The following is a 19,575-nucleotide window of genomic DNA, read 5'->3' on the forward strand; positions in this document are numbered from 1 at the left end:
CACCCTACCTGACACCCTAGACCCACTCCAATTTGCTTACCACCCCAATAAGTCCACAGACGACGCAATCGCAATCACACTGCACACTGCCCTAACCCATCTGGACAAGAGGAATACCTATGTAAGAATGCTGTTCATCGACTTCAGCTCAGCATTTAACACCATAGTACCCTCCAAACTCGTCAATTAAGCTCGAGACGCTGGGTCTCGACCCCGCCCTGTGCAACTGGGTCCTGGACTTCCTGGCGGGCCGCCCCCAGGTGGTGAGGGTAGGAAACAGCATCTCCACCTCGCTGATCCTCACCACTGGGGCCCCACAAGGGTGCGTTCTCAGCCCTCTCCTGTTCTCCCTGTTCACCCATGACTGCGTGGCCATGCACGCCTCCAACTCAATCATCAAGTTTGCAGACGACACTAAAGTGGTAGGCCTGATTACCAACAACGACGAGACGACCTACAGGAAGGAGGTGAGGGCCCTCAGAGTGTGGTGTCAGGGAAATAACCTCACACTCAATGTCAACAAAACAAAGGAGATGATCGTGGACTTCAGGAAACAGTAGAGGGAGCAGCCCCCTATCCACATAGATGGGACAGTAGTGGAGAAGGTGGAAAGTTTTAAGTCCCTCGGTGTACACATCACGGACAAACTGAAATGGTCCACCCACACAGATGGTGTGGTGAAGAAGGCGCAGCAGCGCCTCTTCAACCTCAGGAGGCTGAAGATATTTGGCTTGTCACCAAAAACACTCACAAACTTTTACAAATGCACAATCGAGAGCATCCTGTCGGGCAGTATCACCGCCTGGTACGGCAACTGCTCCGCCCACAACCGTAAGGCTCTCCAGAGGGTAGTGAGGTCTGCACAACGCATCACCGGGAGCAAACTACCTGCCCTCCATGACACCTACACCACCCGATGTCACAGGAAGGCCATAAAGATCATCAAGGACAACAACCACCCGAGCCACTTCCTGTTCACCCTGCTATCATCCAGAAGGCGAGGTCAGTACAGGTGCATCAAAGTGGGGATCGAGAGACTGAAAAACAGCTTCTTTCTCAAGGCCATCAGACTGTTAAACACCCATCACTAACATTGAGTGGCTGCTGCCAACACACTGACTCATCTGTAGGCCCATTAATAATGAAAAATGTAATATGTAATGTAATAAATGTATCACTAGCCACTTTATATAATTTTTACATACCCTACATTACTCATCTCATATGTATATACTGTACTCTATACCATCTACTGCATCTTGCCTATGCCGTTCGACCATCGCTCATTCATATATTTTTATGTACATATTCTTATTCATTCCTTTACACTTGTGTGTATAAGATAGTTGTTAAATTGTTAGATATTACTGCATTGTCGGAACTAGAAGCACAAGCATTTCGCTACACTCGCATTAACATCTGCTAAACATGTGTATGTGACAAATAAGATTTGATTTTATAACCATTTTAAATTTACATTTAAATGGGGGGGTAGGGACGTCCCAAGGATCCCGTATAGCAAGGCCGTTTCGCCACGGGCCCAGACACAGGGGGACATCTGCTCGGGCTGACGCACAACGTGTCCCAACTACGTATTTTTTTGTTTTGTTGTTGTTGCCTGTTTGGGATTCCTTCTTGGATGGCCTGTAACAAAGATTGTATCTGTACTGGGTTGAGTCTATCAAATAAACAAGAACAACGTGGGGCTAAGTGAGAAAACAGCGTATAAATACGCATGTATATATTTTTTACGGCTCATACTAGTGCACCCACTTCGCAAACACACCACTGCAGCAAGCAGGCGAAACTCAGGTAACGTAACTAGCTAACGTTAGCTACACAGGGATAAAAGGTGCAGGATCGATAACTTGCTGAAAACAACCATCCTGAGACGTCCTTGTTGCACAGAGATAGTTAGTCGGTGGGCCATTCCCATATCGTACTCGATGAACAGACGAGGTTCATCGGTGTCTACTTATTCTCAAGAGGCCATGGCGGGGAGCAAATGGAACCTAGCGTAGCTAGCTAGCTAGCTAACGTCAAATGTTATAGTAGAGGTTTCTTATGTTTGTTTACAATATAGGCTAACTTGGTCCTTGATAAAGATAAAGAGTAAATGGGGAAGTGAAGTTGTAAGACGTTACACGTGTACGTTCAAGTTTCAGTTGCTGGTAGAAAAGTGACAGGTGTTGTTGTCGGTCCCTGTTCAGAGTTGAAGCTGGACTTGCCAGCTAACAGATTGCCAACTAGCTAGCGTTAGCTAGCTGCTATGATGATGATAAAGTTAGTGTCGTGTGAGCTGTTTACCAAAAACGTGATTAGCTGATCTAGCTAGGTCGAGATAGAAGCGGCTATCCAACATTCAGACCGTTTGTGCCATTTCAATTTAACCCTATCTATTTAAGTGAATTTAATTTGCTATTCTTATTATAGCTTGCTACAGTCAGATGCACCATCGTCGATCCATTACACATCGATTGTCAACAAAATAGCAGTTATTGATTAGTCATTGCGCTCCAGATATCTGTATGTGTGTATATATAACGTCACATATATATAATATCAAGTTTCAGCCTGTCCTGAGTAGCTAGCTAGCTCTCAAGCAAAACAGGTTTTAGTTAGCTATAGTTTTGACAGCTGATTTGCGTGTCTGCCAGGCGCCTACCTAGCTGGCCAAATCGATGTCGTTTGCGCCCCTGGACACCCGTTGCATTGCAACACTTGATCCCGCTGTGCTGGTGTGCTTGCTGGTACCCACTGGCACGTTTCTCTGATCCATTGGTGCTTTCAAGACAACTGGGAACTCGGAAAAATACGAGGTCAAGTCATGAAGTCATTGATCTTCAGGTCGGAAAGTCAGAGCTATAGAAAGAGTCCCTAGTTCCCGAGTTGGAATTCCGAGTTGGAAGACATTTAGAAAAATATTTTTCCCAGTCGGGGCTCGTTTTTCCGAGTTCCCTGTTGTCTTGAATGCACTGAAGTCGGAGATTAACGAGTTCCCAGTTGTCTTGAACGCACTGAGGTCGGAGATTAACGAGTTCCCAGTTGTTTTTAAAGGAGAATTATGTGTTCTTGCAGCACAAGTCTTGCCCAGTGGTATAGTGCTTAGTGCTTTTTTTAGGTGAGGGAGCGCGTTTAAAACATTTACGTAATATTTTCCTCTATCAAAGTTTGTACCGACAGATGTAAACAATTGAATAGCCTATCATTATAAACAATGCATCCTTCAATTGCAACGTCTGCCTATGCCCACATACATTGTCTCAAAAACATTTCAGTTTTTTAATATCCTCAAACACCAAGTTAGGCATAGGCCTCAAATATGCCATCATCACTGTCAATCTTGAATTATAATTATTCACGTTTTACCGGGAATATGCATTTAGATATTCTTGAATTACTGTTTCGAGAGAGAATTAGAGCAGATGGTGTTAACAAACTATTAGCCTTTCTTGTATTTTGTTTCAATCAATGCATATATCCTGCCTAGTGGTGGGTTCTGCTTTGGCCCATACTATTTTTTTTGTTAACTATTCAGCTTCAACTAACCATCCTAAAAGCTCGTTATAAATTACAGTAGGTGTTTTTGGTGTAACGGTAACTTTATAGGCCTACTGTGCTATGGTTTTATATTTGGTTCTGTTATGTAAAATACAAATTAAAAATTGTGATCTTGCAAGACATTGCTTCGGCTTTGATCTAACTTTACTAAATGAGCAGCATTTTGACAAGTACATTTTGTATTTGTAATAATAATAAGTGATGAGTATGACTATTAGCCATAGGCAACCGATCTTGATGAGATGAGCGCCCTGCAATGGTGCTGAAAGGACAGTGCCTGGATCGTTCAATGATGTTAAAGAAGTTGAACCAACTTGTGATGCTGAAGGACAGCTCTGCCATCCGGCCAGTTCAGGAATGATCATTTGTAGTAGGCTTATAGCCTAATAGGCCTACGACTGAGTGGTATAGCTATTTGTAGGCTATATCCTAATATAAATACATATTGCTTGATATCATTGCACTGTTTGCAAGGAGAGCTTCATTGCAAGTAGGCATTTCATTGTATTGTGTAGCTTTGTATTGGAAACACTTTGATTTGACTAGCTTAAACACATGGTTACAGTATACCCTATTCCAGAATAAAAGAAAACAGAGGTGAACTATCAAAAAAATGTAGGGGAGTGGATCAGAACCTGTCAGTATTTGGTGTGACCACCATTTGCCTCAGGCAGCGCAACACATCTCCTTCACGTAGAGTTGATCGGGCTGTTGATTGTGGCCTGTGGCATGTTGTCCCACTCCTCTTCAATGACTGTGGGAAGTTATGGGATATTGGTGGGAACTGGAACAAGCTTTCGTACGTGTTGATCCAGAGCATCCTAAACATGCTCAATGGGTGACATGTCTGGTGAGTATGCAGGCCATGGAAGAAATAGGACATTTTCTGCAGCCAGGAATTGTGTACAGATCCTATCGACATGGGGCCGTGCATTATCATGCTGAAACATGAGGTGATGGCAGTGGATGAATAGTACGACAATGGGCCTCAGTATCCGTCACAGTATCTCTGTGCATTCAACTTGCCATCGATAAAATGCAATTGTGTTCGTTGTCCGTAGCTTATGCCTGCCCATACCATAACCCCACCGCCCCAGAGTGGGGCACTCTGTTCACAACGCTGACATCAGCTCATTCACATGATGCCATACACGCTGTCTGCCATCTGCCCAGTTGAAACCTGGATTAATCCGTGAAGAGCACACTTCTCCAGCATGCCAGTGGCCATCGAGGGTGAGCATTTGCCCACTGAAGTTGGTTACAACGCTGAACTGCAGTCAGGTCAAGACCTGTGTGAGGACGACGAGCACGCAGATGAGCTTACCTGAGACTGTTTCTGACAGTTTGTGCAGAAATTCTTCAGTTGTGCAAACCCACAGTTTCATCAGCTGTCCGGGTGGCTCGTCTCAGAGGATCCCGCAGGTGAAGAAGCCAGATGTGGAGGTCCTGGGCTGGCGTGGTTACACGTGGTTTGCGGTTGTGAGGCCGGTTGGACATACTGCCAAATTCTCTAAAACGAAGTTGGAAGATAATTATTGTAGAGAAATTAACATTAAATTGTCTGGCAACAGCTCTAGATGACATTACTGAATTCAGCATGCCAATTGCATGCTCCCTCGACTTGAGACATCTGTGGCATTGTGTTGCGTGACAAAACTGCACATTTTAGTGGCCTTTTATTGTCCCCAGCACAAGGTGCACCTGTGTAATGATCATGCCGTTTAATCAGCTTCTTGATATGCCACACCTGTCAGGTGGATGGATTATCTTGGCAAAGGAGAAATGCTCACTAACATGGATGTAAACAAATTTGTGCAAAATATTTGAGATAAATACGCTTTTTGGGTGTATGTTACATTACTGGGATCTTTTATTTCAGCTCATGAAACATGGGACCAACACTTTACATTTTGCGTTTCTATTCTTGTTCAGTGTAGAACGGGACCTGCGTCTCAACCAATATCCAATGTAGGCTAGATATCCCAAACAGGGCTACAGCAACTTCCAGAGAGGGCTTTGCGGTGGCCACCTGGTTGGATGTCCTCAGCAGAATGGTGTCACCATAACCAAGTGGTCACAAATCGTTCTGGGTTCCACTGCGCAAGAGGTGGTCCGTGGAGTTTTATGAGCATCAAGGCAGACCCACTGTGAATTAGGATTTATTTGTCTTAGTTTTGATTGGCCAAAGTGGTCAAGCATCCGACGGGTGTCCGCATCACGCACATGTAGCCTATAGTTCTTAATCATTGTCACCACCGCAATGAGAGCACAGGGAAGATGCCAACATTATTGTTTTTCATGTAATTTTTGTGGTAGTATAATTTATCAGAATACATTTTCCGGGAATAGTTTTACCAGCTCCGTGTATTCTCCAATAGAAAACAGTGAAAGCACGCCACTCCTCCACGCCCCGGCAGAACTACACCCCTAGTTTTGCCCCATTGTCAAATACAAGCTATGTTTCATAGAAGTTTTAGTTTTTTGTAATTTAGCCAGACAGGTTAGGTGCCACTAATATTTTTTTGCCAGGAAAATCATCTTGGATGCAAAACACTGTCAATCTCTGCTCATCTCTTCATACTCTGTGTAGGCTATGTCTTGCAAACACATCTAGGTTAGCTGTCATTTTAATATTATCTCATGTTGTTTTATTTTTTGTCTAGGTGTTGGGGCAATGTTTACACTGACATCCTCCTGACCAGTCCAACAGTTACCCAGGCCCCCCTCCCTTTACCCCTCCCATTCCCCACCTCTACCCCCTTCCACAACCTTTCCACCCTTCACTATGAATGAGGCCAGCGTAGTCAGGGAAGGATGGCTCCACAAGAGAGGTGAGGACCCTCCGTTTCTTATTATTCACAGCAAATGTAATATAATCACTTTCAAACACAATTTCAATAACATTGTCTGACAAAGCCATACATGTCTCGACACATTCTAATCCGAACTATGTAGCTGCCATAATAATGTGCATTGTGCCTAACCTCAGAGACTAGGCTATGAGGGTTTTCGGGTGCTGTGTACTCAAGCCCACTTGCTTCTCTATGCAGGTGAGTACATCAAGACTTGGAGGCCGCGCTACTTCATCCTGAAGAGTGACGGCTCCTTCATCGGCTACAAAGAGAAGCCTGAGCTGTCTGACCAGAGCTTGCCCCCTCTCAACAATTTCTCAGTGGGAGGTGAGGGTCCCTCAAAGTGAAAACTATTGTTGATGATGTCACAGGGGACTCTGTGCAGTGTTGGTTCTGTAGCAGGGTTTACAGAGCAGGACCTGCTGTCCTCTCATCACCTCTGTACAGAACACTTAAATGGAGTGTTTTGGTGTTTGCAGGCCTGGATGTTGCTTTGGGGATCTTCACAGTTCACACTTTGTAAATGAAACAACAGAGGTAAAAACAATGGATTGAGGCATTAAAACATTTGTAACGCTTGATCCCTCTTCTCTGTCTCCTCTTTCGTCCCAGAATGCCAGCTGATGAAAACGGAGCGGCCCAAGCCGAACACGTTCGTTATCCGCTGCCTGCAGTGGACCACTGTCATCGAGAGGACCTTCCATGTAGAAAGCAATGCAGAGAGGTGAGGAGGGGATATGGGTAATTATGAGGTGTGAGAAGGGGCCAATAGAAAGGGTAGGTAGACAGTGGGGAGGAGGAATAACAGTAGTCAACAGAGGTGGAGGGAGGGATATGTTTCTGTCTGTGTCACGGACAAACTCTTCGTGGTTCAAAGGAATCCTACAAGCTCACTATGATGTAGTAATTGCACATTGTGTGTGTGTGTGTGTGTCAGAGAGGGGTGGATGCGTGCCATCCAGGCGGTTGCCAATGGGTTGAAGGTACGAGAGGAGGAGGAGCCCATGGACCTGTTTGGTTCTCCCAGCGACAGCAGCAGCATTGAGGAGATGGAGGTGGCCATGTCCAAGACCAACTCTAAAGTGGTGAGTGTGTGTGGCCATGTCCAAGACCAACTCTAAAGTGAGTGTGTGTGTGTAGCCATGTCTAAGACCAACTCTAAAGGTGTGTGTGTGTGTGTGTGTGTGTGTGTGTGTGTGTGTGTGTGTGTGTGTGTGTAGCCATGTCCAAGACCAACTCTAAAGTGAGTGTGTGTGCAGTAACATATACTGTGCAAATGACAGATACAAATGCTTACAAGGTAAAGGTAAGAGTCACACAAATACATGCTAATTGTTCTTCCACAATGGTTGAATCCTGTTCCTGCGCAGGTGTGTGATTGATCTGTTTTGTAAAGTATCACACTTCGTCATCACTACCACTGTCCATCCTTCCCATTGTGAATGTGTTTGGCTGGGCTGGGTCACCCAAGATAAGATAGTTGATTGTCCAACTCTGTCTCTGTGTTGTCAGACGATGAGTGACTTTGACTACTTGAAGCTGCTTGGGAAGGGCACGTTTGGCAAGGTGATCCTGGTCAAGGAGAAAGCCACGGGGATGCATTACGCCATGAAGATCCTGCGCAAGGAGGTCATCATCGCTAAGGTAACGAAATAGGCCTAACCTATACCACTTTACAGTGGTGACTACTGGCCATCGGTTTGTTATTGGGGAATGACGATCCGTATCCATTAGGCCTGATCTGTAGTCTTAATAGTTCTTTATTGTGCATAGTATGTGGTATATTTTGTTTTATAAACTGGGTGGTTGGAGCACTGAATTCTGATTGGCTGACAGCCGTGGTATATTTATGTTATAAGCAAAGGATATTTAAATTGTTTCTATTATGTTGTGTTTCTTAACGTTGTCTTAACACTTGCATCGCCGGGCTTCATCTCATACAAGAAGCCGCCAATGCGCAAATTTGGAATGTCCTGTGTTCTCTCGTGTTTCCAGTAATACCTTCTGAACATACCCTGGCTTCGGTGACTTGTGAAGGAGGGAATCTATTTGACAATGACTGAGCTGTGATTCTTATGTATGTGTTGCTGTAAAAGGCTGACCCTCTGATCTGTGTGTCCAGGACGAGGTAGCGCACACGGTTACGGAGAGCAGAGTGTTACAGAACACCCGGCATCCCTTCCTCACGGTGAGTGCTCCGTGTTCCTCTCACCTCATTACATGTGCTGGTCCAGAACGGAACCCCCACACGTACTGTATAGTCATGGGGAGCAGTGGTTCCCAACTCCAGTCCTCCAGTAGCCCCAATGGCACACTTTGTCGTTGTAGCCCCGGACAAACTCCCCTGATTCATCTCATTGATGATTAGTTGACAAGTTAAATCAGGCGTGCTTGTCCGGGTTTACTACAGAAATGTGTACTATTGGGGGGACCGGAGGACTGGAGATGGGTTGTTGGGGGGACCGGAGGACTGGAGATAGGTTGTTGGGGGGACTGGAGATGGGCTGTTGGGGGGACTGGAGATGGGCTGTTGGGGGGACCGGAGGACTGGAGATGGGCTGTTGGGGGGACTGGAGATGGGCTGTTGGGGGGACTGGAGATGGGCTGATGGGGGGACCGGAGGACTGGAGATGGGCTGTTGGGGGGACTGGAGATGGGTTGTTGGGGGGACCGGAGGACTGGAGATGGGCTGTTGGGGGGACCGGAGGACTGGAGATGGGCTGTTGGGGGGACCGGAGGACTGGAGATGGGCTGTTGGGGGGACCGGAGGACTGGAGATGGGCTGTTGGGGGGACTGGAGATGGGCTGTTGGGGGGACTGGAGATGGGTTGTTGGGGGGACTGGAGATGGGTTGTTGGGGGGACTGGAGGACTGGAGATGGGTTGTTGGGGGGACCGGAGGACTGGAGATGGGTTGTTGGGGGGACTGGAGATGGGCTGTTGGGGGGACTGGAGATGGGCTGTTGGGGGGACTGGAGATGGGCTGTTGGGGGGACTGGAGATGGGTTGTTGGGGGGACCGGAGGACTGGAGATAGGTTGTTGGGGGGACTGGAGATGGGCTGTTGGGGGGACCGGAGATGGGCTGTTGGGGGGACTGGAGATGGGCTGATGGGGGGACCGGAGGACTGGAGATGGGCTGTTGGGGGGACTGGAGATGGGTTGTTGGGGGGACCGGAGGACTGGAGATGGGCTGTTGGGGGGACCGGAGGACTGGAGATGGGCTGTTGGTGGGACCGGAGGACTGGAGATGGGCTGTTGGGGGGACCGGAGGACTGGAGATGGGCTGTTGGGGGGACCGGAGGACTGGAGATGGGCTGTTGGGGGGACTGGAGATGGGCTGTTGGGGGGACTGGAGATGGGTTGTTGGGGGGACTGGAGATGGGTTGTTGGGGGGACTGGAGGACTGGAGATGGGTTGTTGGGGGGACCGGAGGACTGGAGATGGGTTGTTGGGGGGACCGGAGGACTGGAGATGGGTTGTTGGGGGGACTGGAGATGGGTTGTTGGGGGGACTGGAGGACTGGAGATGGGTTGTTGGGGGGACCGGAGGACTGGAGATGGGTTGTTGGGGGGACCGGAGATGGGCTGTTGGGGGGACTGGAGATGGGCTGTTGGGGGGACTGGAGATGGGCTGTTGGGGGGACTGGAGATGGGTTGTTGGGGGGACTGGAGATGGGCTGTTGGGGGGACTGGAGATGGGCTGTTGGGGGGACCGGAGATGGGCTGTTGGGGGGACCGGAGATGGGTTGTTGGGGGGACTGGAGATGGGCTGTTGGGGGGACTGGAGATGGGCTGTTTGGGGGACCGGAGGACTGGAGATGGGCTGTTGGGGGGACCGGAGGACTGGAGATGGGCTGTTGGGGGGACTGGAGGACTGGAGATGGGCTGTTGGGGGGACTGGAGATGGGCTGTTTGGGGGACCGGAGGACTGGAGATGGGCTGTTGGGGGGACCGGAGGACTGGAGATGGGCTGTTGGGGGGACTGGAGGACTGGAGATGGGCTGTTGGGGGGACTGGAGATGGGCTGTTGGGGGGACCGGGGGACTGGAGATGGGCTGTTGGGCTGTTGGGCTGTGAGATGGGCTGTTGGGGGGACTGGAGATGGGTTGTTGGGGGGACTGGAGATGGGTTGTTGGGGGGACTGGAGGACTGGAGATGGGTTGTTGGGGGGACCGGAGGACTGGAGATGGGTTGTTGGGGGGACCGGAGGACTGGAGATGGGTTGTTGGGGGGACTGGAGATGGGTTGTTGGGGGGGACTGGAGGACTGGAGATGGGTTGTTGGGGGGACCGGAGGACTGGAGATGGGTTGTTGGGGGGACCGGAGATGGGCTGTTGGGGGGACTGGAGATGGGCTGTTGGGGGGACTGGAGATGGGCTGTTGGGGGGACTGGAGATGGGCTGTTGGGGGGACTGGAGATGGGCTGTTGGGGGGACTGGAGATGGGTTGTTGGGGGGACTGGAGATGGGCTGTTGGGGGGACTGGAGATGGGCTGTTGGGGGGACCGGAGATGGGCTGTTGGGGGGACCGGAGATGGGTTGTTGGGGGGACTGGAGATGGGCTGTTGGGGGGACTGGAGATGGGCTGTTTGGGGGACCGGAGGACTGGAGATGGGCTGTTGGGGGGACCGGAGGACTGGAGATGGGCTGTTGGGGGGACTGGAGGACTGGAGATGGGCTGTTGGGGGGACTGGAGATGGGCTGTTTGGGGGACCGGAGGACTGGAGATGGGCTGTTGGGGGGACTGGAGATGGGCTGTTGGGGGGACTGGAGGACTGGAGATGGGCTGTTGGGGGGACTGGAGATGGGCTGTTGGGGGGACCGGGGGACTGGAGATGGGCTGTTGGGGGGACCGGAGGACTGGAGATGGGCTGTTGGGGGGACCGGAGTACTGGAGATGGGCTGTTGATAGTAAAAGCTGTCATTTTTGTCTTGCCTTTTTCATGAATTTGTATTTGTCATGCCTAGCCTATGACATGTCTCTATATTTTTGTTGTTAATCTTTTCTTATCACAGCACATTTTCTGGTACTTAAAGCAAATACCTGTGAACATCAGACGATAAAGAAACATCTGATCTAATAGGAGGACATTGATCAATTGTCTTCTTCCACCCTTCCAGACACTGAAATACGCTTTCCAGACTCATGACCGATTATGTTTTGTGATGGAATATGCCAACGGAGGAGAGGTGGGTGTCCCAATGTACACACAGATACACATGAGCACACACACAATTAGATTGCTTGAACACTGGGATCCACATGGCCAAAACAATAATTAACAGATTGTAATTTCACATTGTTTTCACACTAAATGCAAATGATAAACACTTTTTTTGCAAAACAGTAGACACAAATCTCTATTACAAGACAGTTATTGCAAAACAGTGCTATGGCAAGAAAACAAAATGTGCACCCTTTCATGTCACCAGGATTAAGATAAGGGTGAATCTTACTTTGCACTTGTCTTTTCTTACTAGCACTGACTTTGCTGGTTGTTACTATGAATGTGATATGTGGTTGTCTCATCTAGCTATCTTAAAGGGCCAATGCAGATGTTTCTATTCCAATATCAAATCATTTCTGGGTAACAATTTAAGAATCTTACTGTGTTTTCAATTAAAATGGTCAAAAAGAAGCAATTTCTGAACCACAAATTTAGCTAGGACTGTCTGGGAGTGGTCGGAGTCGGGAGGGGAAAACAAGTTGTTATTGGCAGAGAAGTTTGGAACTCTCTTTCTAATTGGTCTATTAACTAATTTATTGCCCGGTGACGTCACCATGGAAGGCCAAAATTCCATCCCACCAAAACAGGCTGAAATGTCACGCATAAAGGGCATTATCTTCTTTTTGACAATGTTACATTATTATTTCAACCTCGGTGTGGAAATGTATATAAAACACAGTAAAATAATGTTTTTTGCTACACTTGGCCTTTTAAGATGAACACACTAACTGTAAGTCTCTCTGAATAAGAGCGTCTGCTAAATGACTCAAATCTAAATGGTGACATGAACCTTCTCATTCAATTAAATACTATACCGTTTTAATGGATTTGGCTAATTTTGTAAAAGGTATTTTTTTAAATTGTGATGGTGTAAGTGTTATATCAAAACATCTCAAATCAATCCCTTTTTTTTTCACTCTCTTTTGCTCTCTTCTTCCCTCTAGCTCTTCTTCCACCTGTCTCGGGATCGTGTGTTCACGGAAGACCGGGCCCGTTTCTATGGCGCTGAGATCGTATCTGCGTTGGAGTACCTCCACTCTCGTGACGTGGTATACAGGGACCTGAAGGTAGGCACTGTGAAGATTCTGTCCTGCTTTCATAGTCACCCATCCTGCTTTCATATTCATCTAAGGACTTGGGTTTTCCTGAACCGAGTGACAAACACATTCTGCCTTCATACTTCAGTCATGTGATTTTCCTAAATGGTGATAATAATGGTGCCAAACGCCCAGCTTAGACACATTCCTCTCCCCACTGGAGACTGGGGTTAAATTCCCGGCTCCAACTATTCAAACTGGCTGTCGTTCTCTTTATAATGTTAGAACTGTCTCAATAATGTTTTGAAACTCTGTTCTAATATCTCATCCATCTCGCTGCATCTTCTCAGCTGGAGAATCTAATGCTGGACAATGATGGACATGTTAAAATCACAGACTTTGGGCTGTGTAAGGAGGGCATCACGGACGGTGCCACCATGAAGACCTTCTGCGGCACCCCAGAGTACCTGGCGCCGGAGGTGAGGGCCCGCTGCTGGGCATGGCTAGTGGCACAAGCACATGCTACACAGTTGTCATACAATCTTAGCTGTGTTCATTAATAAGCACCATACGTAAGAAAACACAAACTAATAGGGAATAACTTTTTCAATTTCCAGTTGCAAAATGTCTTCTCTTTTTGTAGCAGTACAAATGCAGGAAGTAAGACAAGGAGAGAGACCATTTTAGACTCAATGTGGTGTTCCTGGAAGAACCACTTGTTTTTATTGGGGCCATTTATTACTTTAAGATGAGTTGGCTTGATAATCTGATAATCCATTGTTTTTATGTTTTATGTTAATGCAGTGAGTATTTAGGTAGAAAGATGCCTCATACTGTATGGTAATTTTATCAATCGATTGCCTCTGGAACATTCGATCTGATTTTGAGCATTAAGGCCTGCACTGTGAACAAAGCTCCTTCCCTCCCTCCCCGCCCGTCCAGGTGCTGGAGGACAATGACTACGGCCGGGCGGTGGACTGGTGGGGCCTGGGCGTGGTCATGTACGAGATGATGTGCGGTCGGCTGCCCTTCTACAACCAAGACCACGAGCGGCTTTTTGAGCTCATCCTCATGGAGGAGATCCGATTCCCCAAGAACCTGGCCCCAGAGGGCAGGGCCCTGCTCAGCGGCCTGCTCAAAAAGGATCCCAAACAAAGGTACGTGGTGCTTGGGGGGGTGGGAGGTGTGACCGTTTGACCGGCCTGCTCAGGGAGGACCCCATTTGTGTTTAGCTGGGTATTTGCTCAAGTCCTCACAAGGAAAAAGGCTATTTCTAGGAAGTTTTTAGAGTTAAGGTTAGGGGTTAAAGGTTAGGGTTCGGTTTTGGGGTTAGTGAAAGGGTTAGGGAATCAATTGTGTGTCCCCACAAGGTTAGTTAAAGGCTAGAAACAAGCCCTAGGTTTATGCTCAGTTTGTTTTCTTTTCCTCGGCACACTGGTGCTTCCAAATAAAAATTCCAGGTCTTCCAGCAAAACATTCAGGAGCATATGCGACCAAAATGATCACTATTTGGAGCTCTCTGACAATAAAAAACGTGAGATGCTCTTCTTCAGAAAAGCAGTGCACCATTTGAAGCAACCTCTGATTTGTGTTATTGACAGGTTAGGGGGAGGACCGGATGATGCCAAAGAAGTGATGTCCCACAAGTTCTTCACCTCCATCAACTGGCAGGACGTGGTAGATAGAAAGGTGAGTGACTGGAGGCTGATAGCTTAGCGCTACTGATAGTTAGTCAATAAATGGTGGCATTCCAGGTCTTTTATTTTTGATTTTTTTGTATGACCATTATTTAACTAGGCATGTCAGTTAAGAACAAATTCTTATTTACAATGACGGCCTACCGGGGGTTAACTGCCTTGTTCAGGGGCAGAACTTTTACCTTGTCAGCTCTGGGATTCGATCCAGCAACCTTTCGGTTACTGGCCCAACGCTCTAACCACTAGGCTACCTGACGCCGTTTTTGCAGTCAGATATCACAATGGGTTAGTTCTACGTCGACTGCAATCTAACTGATCCCTGAATGACCTTGCATCATAAATAAGTAAAGTAAGTAGTCTGTTTCTGTAGCGCGAGGCAGCTTGAAATACAAGTACGCCCCCTGGACAGGACACTAGTCTATCGCAGGGCCTTACACCCTAATCCCTCTTGATGCTGAGTGTCAAGCAGACCATTTGCCAAATCAATCACTGCTTGCTCTCTGCCTCCTCAGCTGACTCCGCCCTTCAAGCCTCAGGTGACGTCAGAGACTGATACACGTTACTTCGACGACGAGTTCACGGCACAGACCATCACCGTCACGCCTCCAGACAAGTGTGAGTTCATGTGTGTGCCTGTTGGTGTGTGTGTGACACAATATGCCATCAAGCATGCTTTTAGAGGTGATGTTGACTGAGTGTTTTCTTCGTGTTCTAGATACCAACCTGGACTGTGGCATCCCCAACCAGCCAGCACACTTCCCCCAGTTCTCTTACTCTGCCAGCATACGAGAGTGACCCCGTCTTTACCATACACACTGAAGATATGCATAGCGCATCAGTTCACACTCTCATCCACACACACACACACACACACTTTCTTGTAAAAAAAAGACTGCAAGCTTGAGACTCCACACAGGCCAATGGATCTCTGGTCACAGCAGGGATTTAAGTGCCTAGTCTTGCAGCCATCTTGTCTGCTCAAACCCCGCCTACACTACAGTCACGCACAACAGCAGCCTGTGAACTGCACAGGACCTCAGTCAATACCTCACGTCGTCAACATCAGCAGCAGTAGCATATCATCCAGGACACTACTGCTCCTCACTGGAAGGTCTAGTACAGGGCTGCCCATCCCTCTTCCTGGAGATCTACCATCCTGTGGGTTTTCAGTTCAACCCTCTTCCTGGAGATCTACCGTCCTGTGGGTTTTCAGTTCAACCCTCTTCCTGGAGATCTACCGTCCTGTGGGTTTTCAGTTCAACCCTAATTTAACACACCTGATTCTACTAATTCGCTGCTCAACAAGACCTTAACTAGCTGAATCAGAATGGCTAAATTAGGGTTGGACTGAACCTGCAGGACAGTAGATCTCCAGGAAGAGGGTTGGGCAGCCCTGGTCTAGTACCTATAGGTGGTCCTATAGGACACTACTGCTCCTCACAGGGAGGACTAGTACCTATAGGTGGTCCTATAGGACACTACTGCTCCTCACAGGGAGGACTAGGACCTATAGGTGGTCCTATAGGACACTACTGCTCCTCACAGGGAGGACTATGACCTATAGGTGGTCCTATAGGACACTACTGCTCCTCACATGGAGGACTAGGACCTATAGGTGGTCCTATAGGACACTACTGCTCCTCACATGGGGGACTAGTACCTATAGGTGGTCCTATAGGACACTACTGCTCCTCACAGGGAGGACTAGGACCTATAGGTGGTCCTATAGGACACTACTGCTCCTCACAGGGAGGACTAGGACCTATAGGTGGTCCTATAGGACACTACTGCTCCTCACATGGAGGACTAGTACCTATAGGTGGTCCTATAGGACACTACTGCTCCTCACAGGGAGGACTATGACCTATAGGTGGTCCTATAGGACACTACTGCTCCTCACAGGGAGGACTAGGACCTATAGGTGGTCCTATAGGACACTACTGCTCCTCACATGGGGGACTAGTACCTATAGGTGGTCCTATAGGACACTACTGCTCCTCACAGGGAGGACTAGGACCTATAGGTGGTCCTATAGGACACTACTGCTCCTCACATGGGGGACTAGTACCTATAGGTGGTCCTATAGGACACTACTGCTCCTCACAGGGAGGACTAGGACCTATAGGTGGTCCTATAGGATACTACTACTCCTCACATGGGGGACTAGTACCTATAGGTGGTCCTATAGGACACTACTGCTCCTCACAGGGAGGACTAGGACCTATAGGTGGACACTACTGCTCCTCTGATTTGGATGGAATTGAGACACTGATCTCTTACACTCAGTTTTCTTTCTTTCTTGTTCTCGCTCTCTCATTTTCGTTCTGTGTCTGTCGCTCCCTCTTTTCCCCTCTCTGTACCCCCTCGTCCTTCTCACGCTAACCCACTCACTCACACTGCTGGGTAAAAGAAAAAAAACACTGAAGTGATTCTTGTTTTCACAAATGAGAAAGAAAAGTTTTCTCTCTCTCTCTCATTGTTACAGTTTATAAGGAGTCATATTTCTGTGATTTATCCAAGTGCTCTTTTCTGTAACTAGCTGTTACCAATAGTGTTGAAGTGGTCCTACTGGAGGGGGGCAAGGCGGTCGTGGTAAACTATGAAGCTGTTTCTCTGTCAATGTGTTTGTGTGCTTGGAGAAAAGGTGGGACAACCAAAACTGAATGTCTGCATTTTGTGTTTGTATGTGTGCGTATGTCAGTGAAGTCGTGTGAGCGCTCAAATGTAAGCGAGCTTGACGTGCATTGGTATCAGTAGAATAATTGGCGACATCACACAACAGAGTTTTTCCGACTCGGAGCTCAAAAACCTACTCTGGATTTCCAAAAAGAGATGCAGGAGGGAGCACTACTTTAACTGTAATTCAGTGAAATGAACTAGTATTGCGCTTTTTTTTGACTGGGATCGTTGTGAACAGAACACAGAGTTGCTACAGAGAAAATGTATGAATGAATCACTGTACAATGTGTATAGGTACGGATTTTTAAACCCTGTTTTTAATTCAGGACCTGTCTCAACACATCTGGTCTTTGATCGAGACGCACCAGGCATGTGATTTACAACGGTCGACTAGCACTTAGTTACTTAAGCAGACCTCTTTTTACTCGAATTATGAGATTTGTATGTTTTATTCTTTGTTATTTTGTTGCTTCGTTTCCTCTTTCAAATGTCATAAACGTCTGCTGTACTATCAAAAATGTCCGCACAGGTGGTGTTGAGTGGATCAGTGACGGGGCTCCGTTCTGGCCACAACATCAGGTGGTGTTGAGTGGATCAGTGACGGGGCTCCGTTCTGGCCACAACATCAGGTGGTGTTGAGTGGATCAGTGACGGGGCTCCGTTCTGGCCACAACATCAGGTGGTGTTGAGTGGATCAGTGACGGGGCTCCGTTCTGGCCACAACATCAGGTGGTGTTGAGTGGATCAGTGACGGGGCTCCGTTCTGGCCACAACATCAGGTGGTGTTGAGTGGATCAGTGACGGGGCTCCGTTCTGGCCACAACATCAGGTGGTGTTGAGTGGATCAGTGACGGGGCTCCGTTCTGGCCACAACATCAGGTGGTGTTGAGTGGATCAGTGACGGGGCTCCGTTCTGGCCACAACATCAGGTGTGTGTTGAATGTAGTGATCACGCCTGCTCCTCTTCGTATGCTGTCTGACTGCTGACAGTCACTGGTCAACGAGATCCAGGTTTTTCTCTGTCCTGATAGTCATGTGTCCATTGTGTGCCGTTTGGAAATAGTTTCTGAGACTAACTATTATTGTTTTTTTGTTTTTGTCTAGTTCTGTTGTTTTCCACCTCACTGTTTCCCTGACCCCTTTTGAAGACATTACTACTCATTTAACATTCATAAATGTTTAATTCAATGAAATATTATTTCAATTTAAATTGTGTGTATTTCTGTTTTGTGAGACAGCTGTGTGCTTGTATGTCTGCGCATGCTTGCATTTGTACTGTATTGCCTATATACACATATATGCTATATTGTAATCATGAAGTGCTTTAATAGGCTAGTCAAAGATTTTATCACCTCCATCTTAACTGACACCCTAATCCCACTACAATTTGCATACCACCCCAACAGATCCACGGACGACAGAATCGCCATTGCGATGCACGTTGCCCTATCCCACCTGGACAAGAGAAATACCTACAGTACCAGTCAAATGTTTGGACACACCTACTCATTCAAGGGTTTTTATTTATTTCACTACTTTTAGAAAAATTGTGAAGTTATCAAAACCTATGAAATAACACAAATGAAAAAGTGTTACAACCTAAATATATTTGAGATTCTTCAAAGTAGCCACCCTTTGCCTTGATGACAGCTTTGCACGCTTGGCATTCTCTCAACCAGCTTCACCTGGAATGCTTTTCCAACAGTCTTGAAGGAGTTCCCACATGTGCTGAGCACTTGTTGGCTGCTTTTCCTACACTCGGCAGTCCAACTCATCCCAAACCATCTCAATTGGGTTGAGGTTGGGTGATTGTGGAAGCCAGGTCATCTGATGCAGCCCTCCATCACTCTCCTTCTTGGTCAAATAGCCCTTACACAACCTGGAGGTGTGTTGGGTCATTGTCCTGTTGAAAAATAAATGATAGGATGGCGTATCGCTGCAGAACGCTGTGGTAGCCATGCTGGTTAAGTGTGCCTTGAATTCTAAATAAATCACTGACAGTGTCACCAGCAAAGCACCCCCACAACATCACACCTCCTCCATGCTTCACGGTGGGAACCACACATGCAGAGATCATCTGTTCACCTACTCTGTGGCTCACAAAGACATGGCGTTGGAACCAAAAATCTAAAATTTGGACTCATCAGACCATCATCTTATATCATCAGATATAATCGTCTAATGTCCATTGCTCGTGTTTCTTGGCCAAAGCAAGTCTTTTCTTCCTATTGGTGGCCTTTAGTCATGTTTTCGTTGTAGCAAATCGACCATGAAGGTCTGATTTCCCGCAGTCTCCTCTGAACAGTTGATGTTGAGATATTTCTGTTACTTGAACTCTGTGGAGCATTTATTTGTGCCGCAATTTCTGAGGCTGGTAACTCTCTAATGAACTTATTCTCTGCAGCAGAGGTAGCTCTGGGTCTTCCTTTCTTGTGGCGGTCCTCATGAGAGCCAGTTTCATCATAGCGCTTGATGGTTTCTGCGCTTGAAACTTTCAAAGTTCTTGATATTTTCCGGGTTGAC

The 19,575-nt window shown here is 47.4% G+C and overlaps 2 protein-coding genes across 5 annotated transcripts in view; one reads left to right on the forward strand and one right to left on the reverse strand.

The window, feature by feature from the left end:
- Nucleotides 1–2,960, reverse strand: part of LOC118945346 (uncharacterized) — a 15,357-nt gene extending 12,397 nt beyond the window's left edge. Inside the window, exon 1 of one of the 2 annotated variants that reach the window (XM_090226520.1) lies at nucleotides 2,666–2,960. The gene's annotated coding sequence lies outside the window, so the exon portion shown is untranslated. The remainder of the gene's footprint in view (nucleotides 1–2,665) is intronic. The other variant, XM_090226519.1, reaches the window with a different exon arrangement.
- Nucleotides 1,521–18,262, forward strand: LOC110510210 (RAC-beta serine/threonine-protein kinase). Of its 3 annotated transcripts, none has more exons than XM_090226510.1 (14): nucleotides 1,521–1,812; nucleotides 6,225–6,392; nucleotides 6,612–6,740; nucleotides 7,026–7,137; nucleotides 7,351–7,498; nucleotides 7,926–8,057; nucleotides 8,536–8,601; nucleotides 11,533–11,601; nucleotides 12,584–12,706; nucleotides 13,027–13,155; nucleotides 13,619–13,833; nucleotides 14,278–14,365; nucleotides 14,886–14,988; nucleotides 15,089–18,262. In XM_090226510.1, exons 2-14 carry the CDS (start codon nucleotides 6,347–6,349, stop codon nucleotides 15,166–15,168), a joined length of 1,440 nt encoding a protein of 479 aa, XP_090082636.1. In that variant the 5' UTR covers nucleotides 1,521–1,812; nucleotides 6,225–6,346; the 3' UTR covers nucleotides 15,169–18,262. The 3 variants fall into 3 exon arrangements, with proteins under 3 accessions (XP_090082636.1, XP_090082637.1, XP_090082638.1); XM_090226511.1 differs by having other exon boundaries at nucleotides 1,521–1,710; XM_090226512.1 differs by lacking the exons at nucleotides 1,521–1,812; nucleotides 6,225–6,392; nucleotides 6,612–6,740; nucleotides 7,026–7,137; nucleotides 7,351–7,498 and adding an exon at nucleotides 7,639–7,658 and having other exon boundaries at nucleotides 7,925–8,057.
- The last annotated feature ends 1,313 nt before the right edge of the window (nucleotides 18,263–19,575 follow it).

The sequence above is a fragment of the Oncorhynchus mykiss genome, chromosome 29 (genome assembly GCF_057628025.1).
Source record: "Oncorhynchus mykiss isolate SJ-2025 chromosome 29, ASM5762802v1, whole genome shotgun sequence".
In the NCBI taxonomy this organism is placed as follows: domain Eukaryota; kingdom Metazoa; phylum Chordata; class Actinopteri; order Salmoniformes; family Salmonidae; genus Oncorhynchus; species Oncorhynchus mykiss.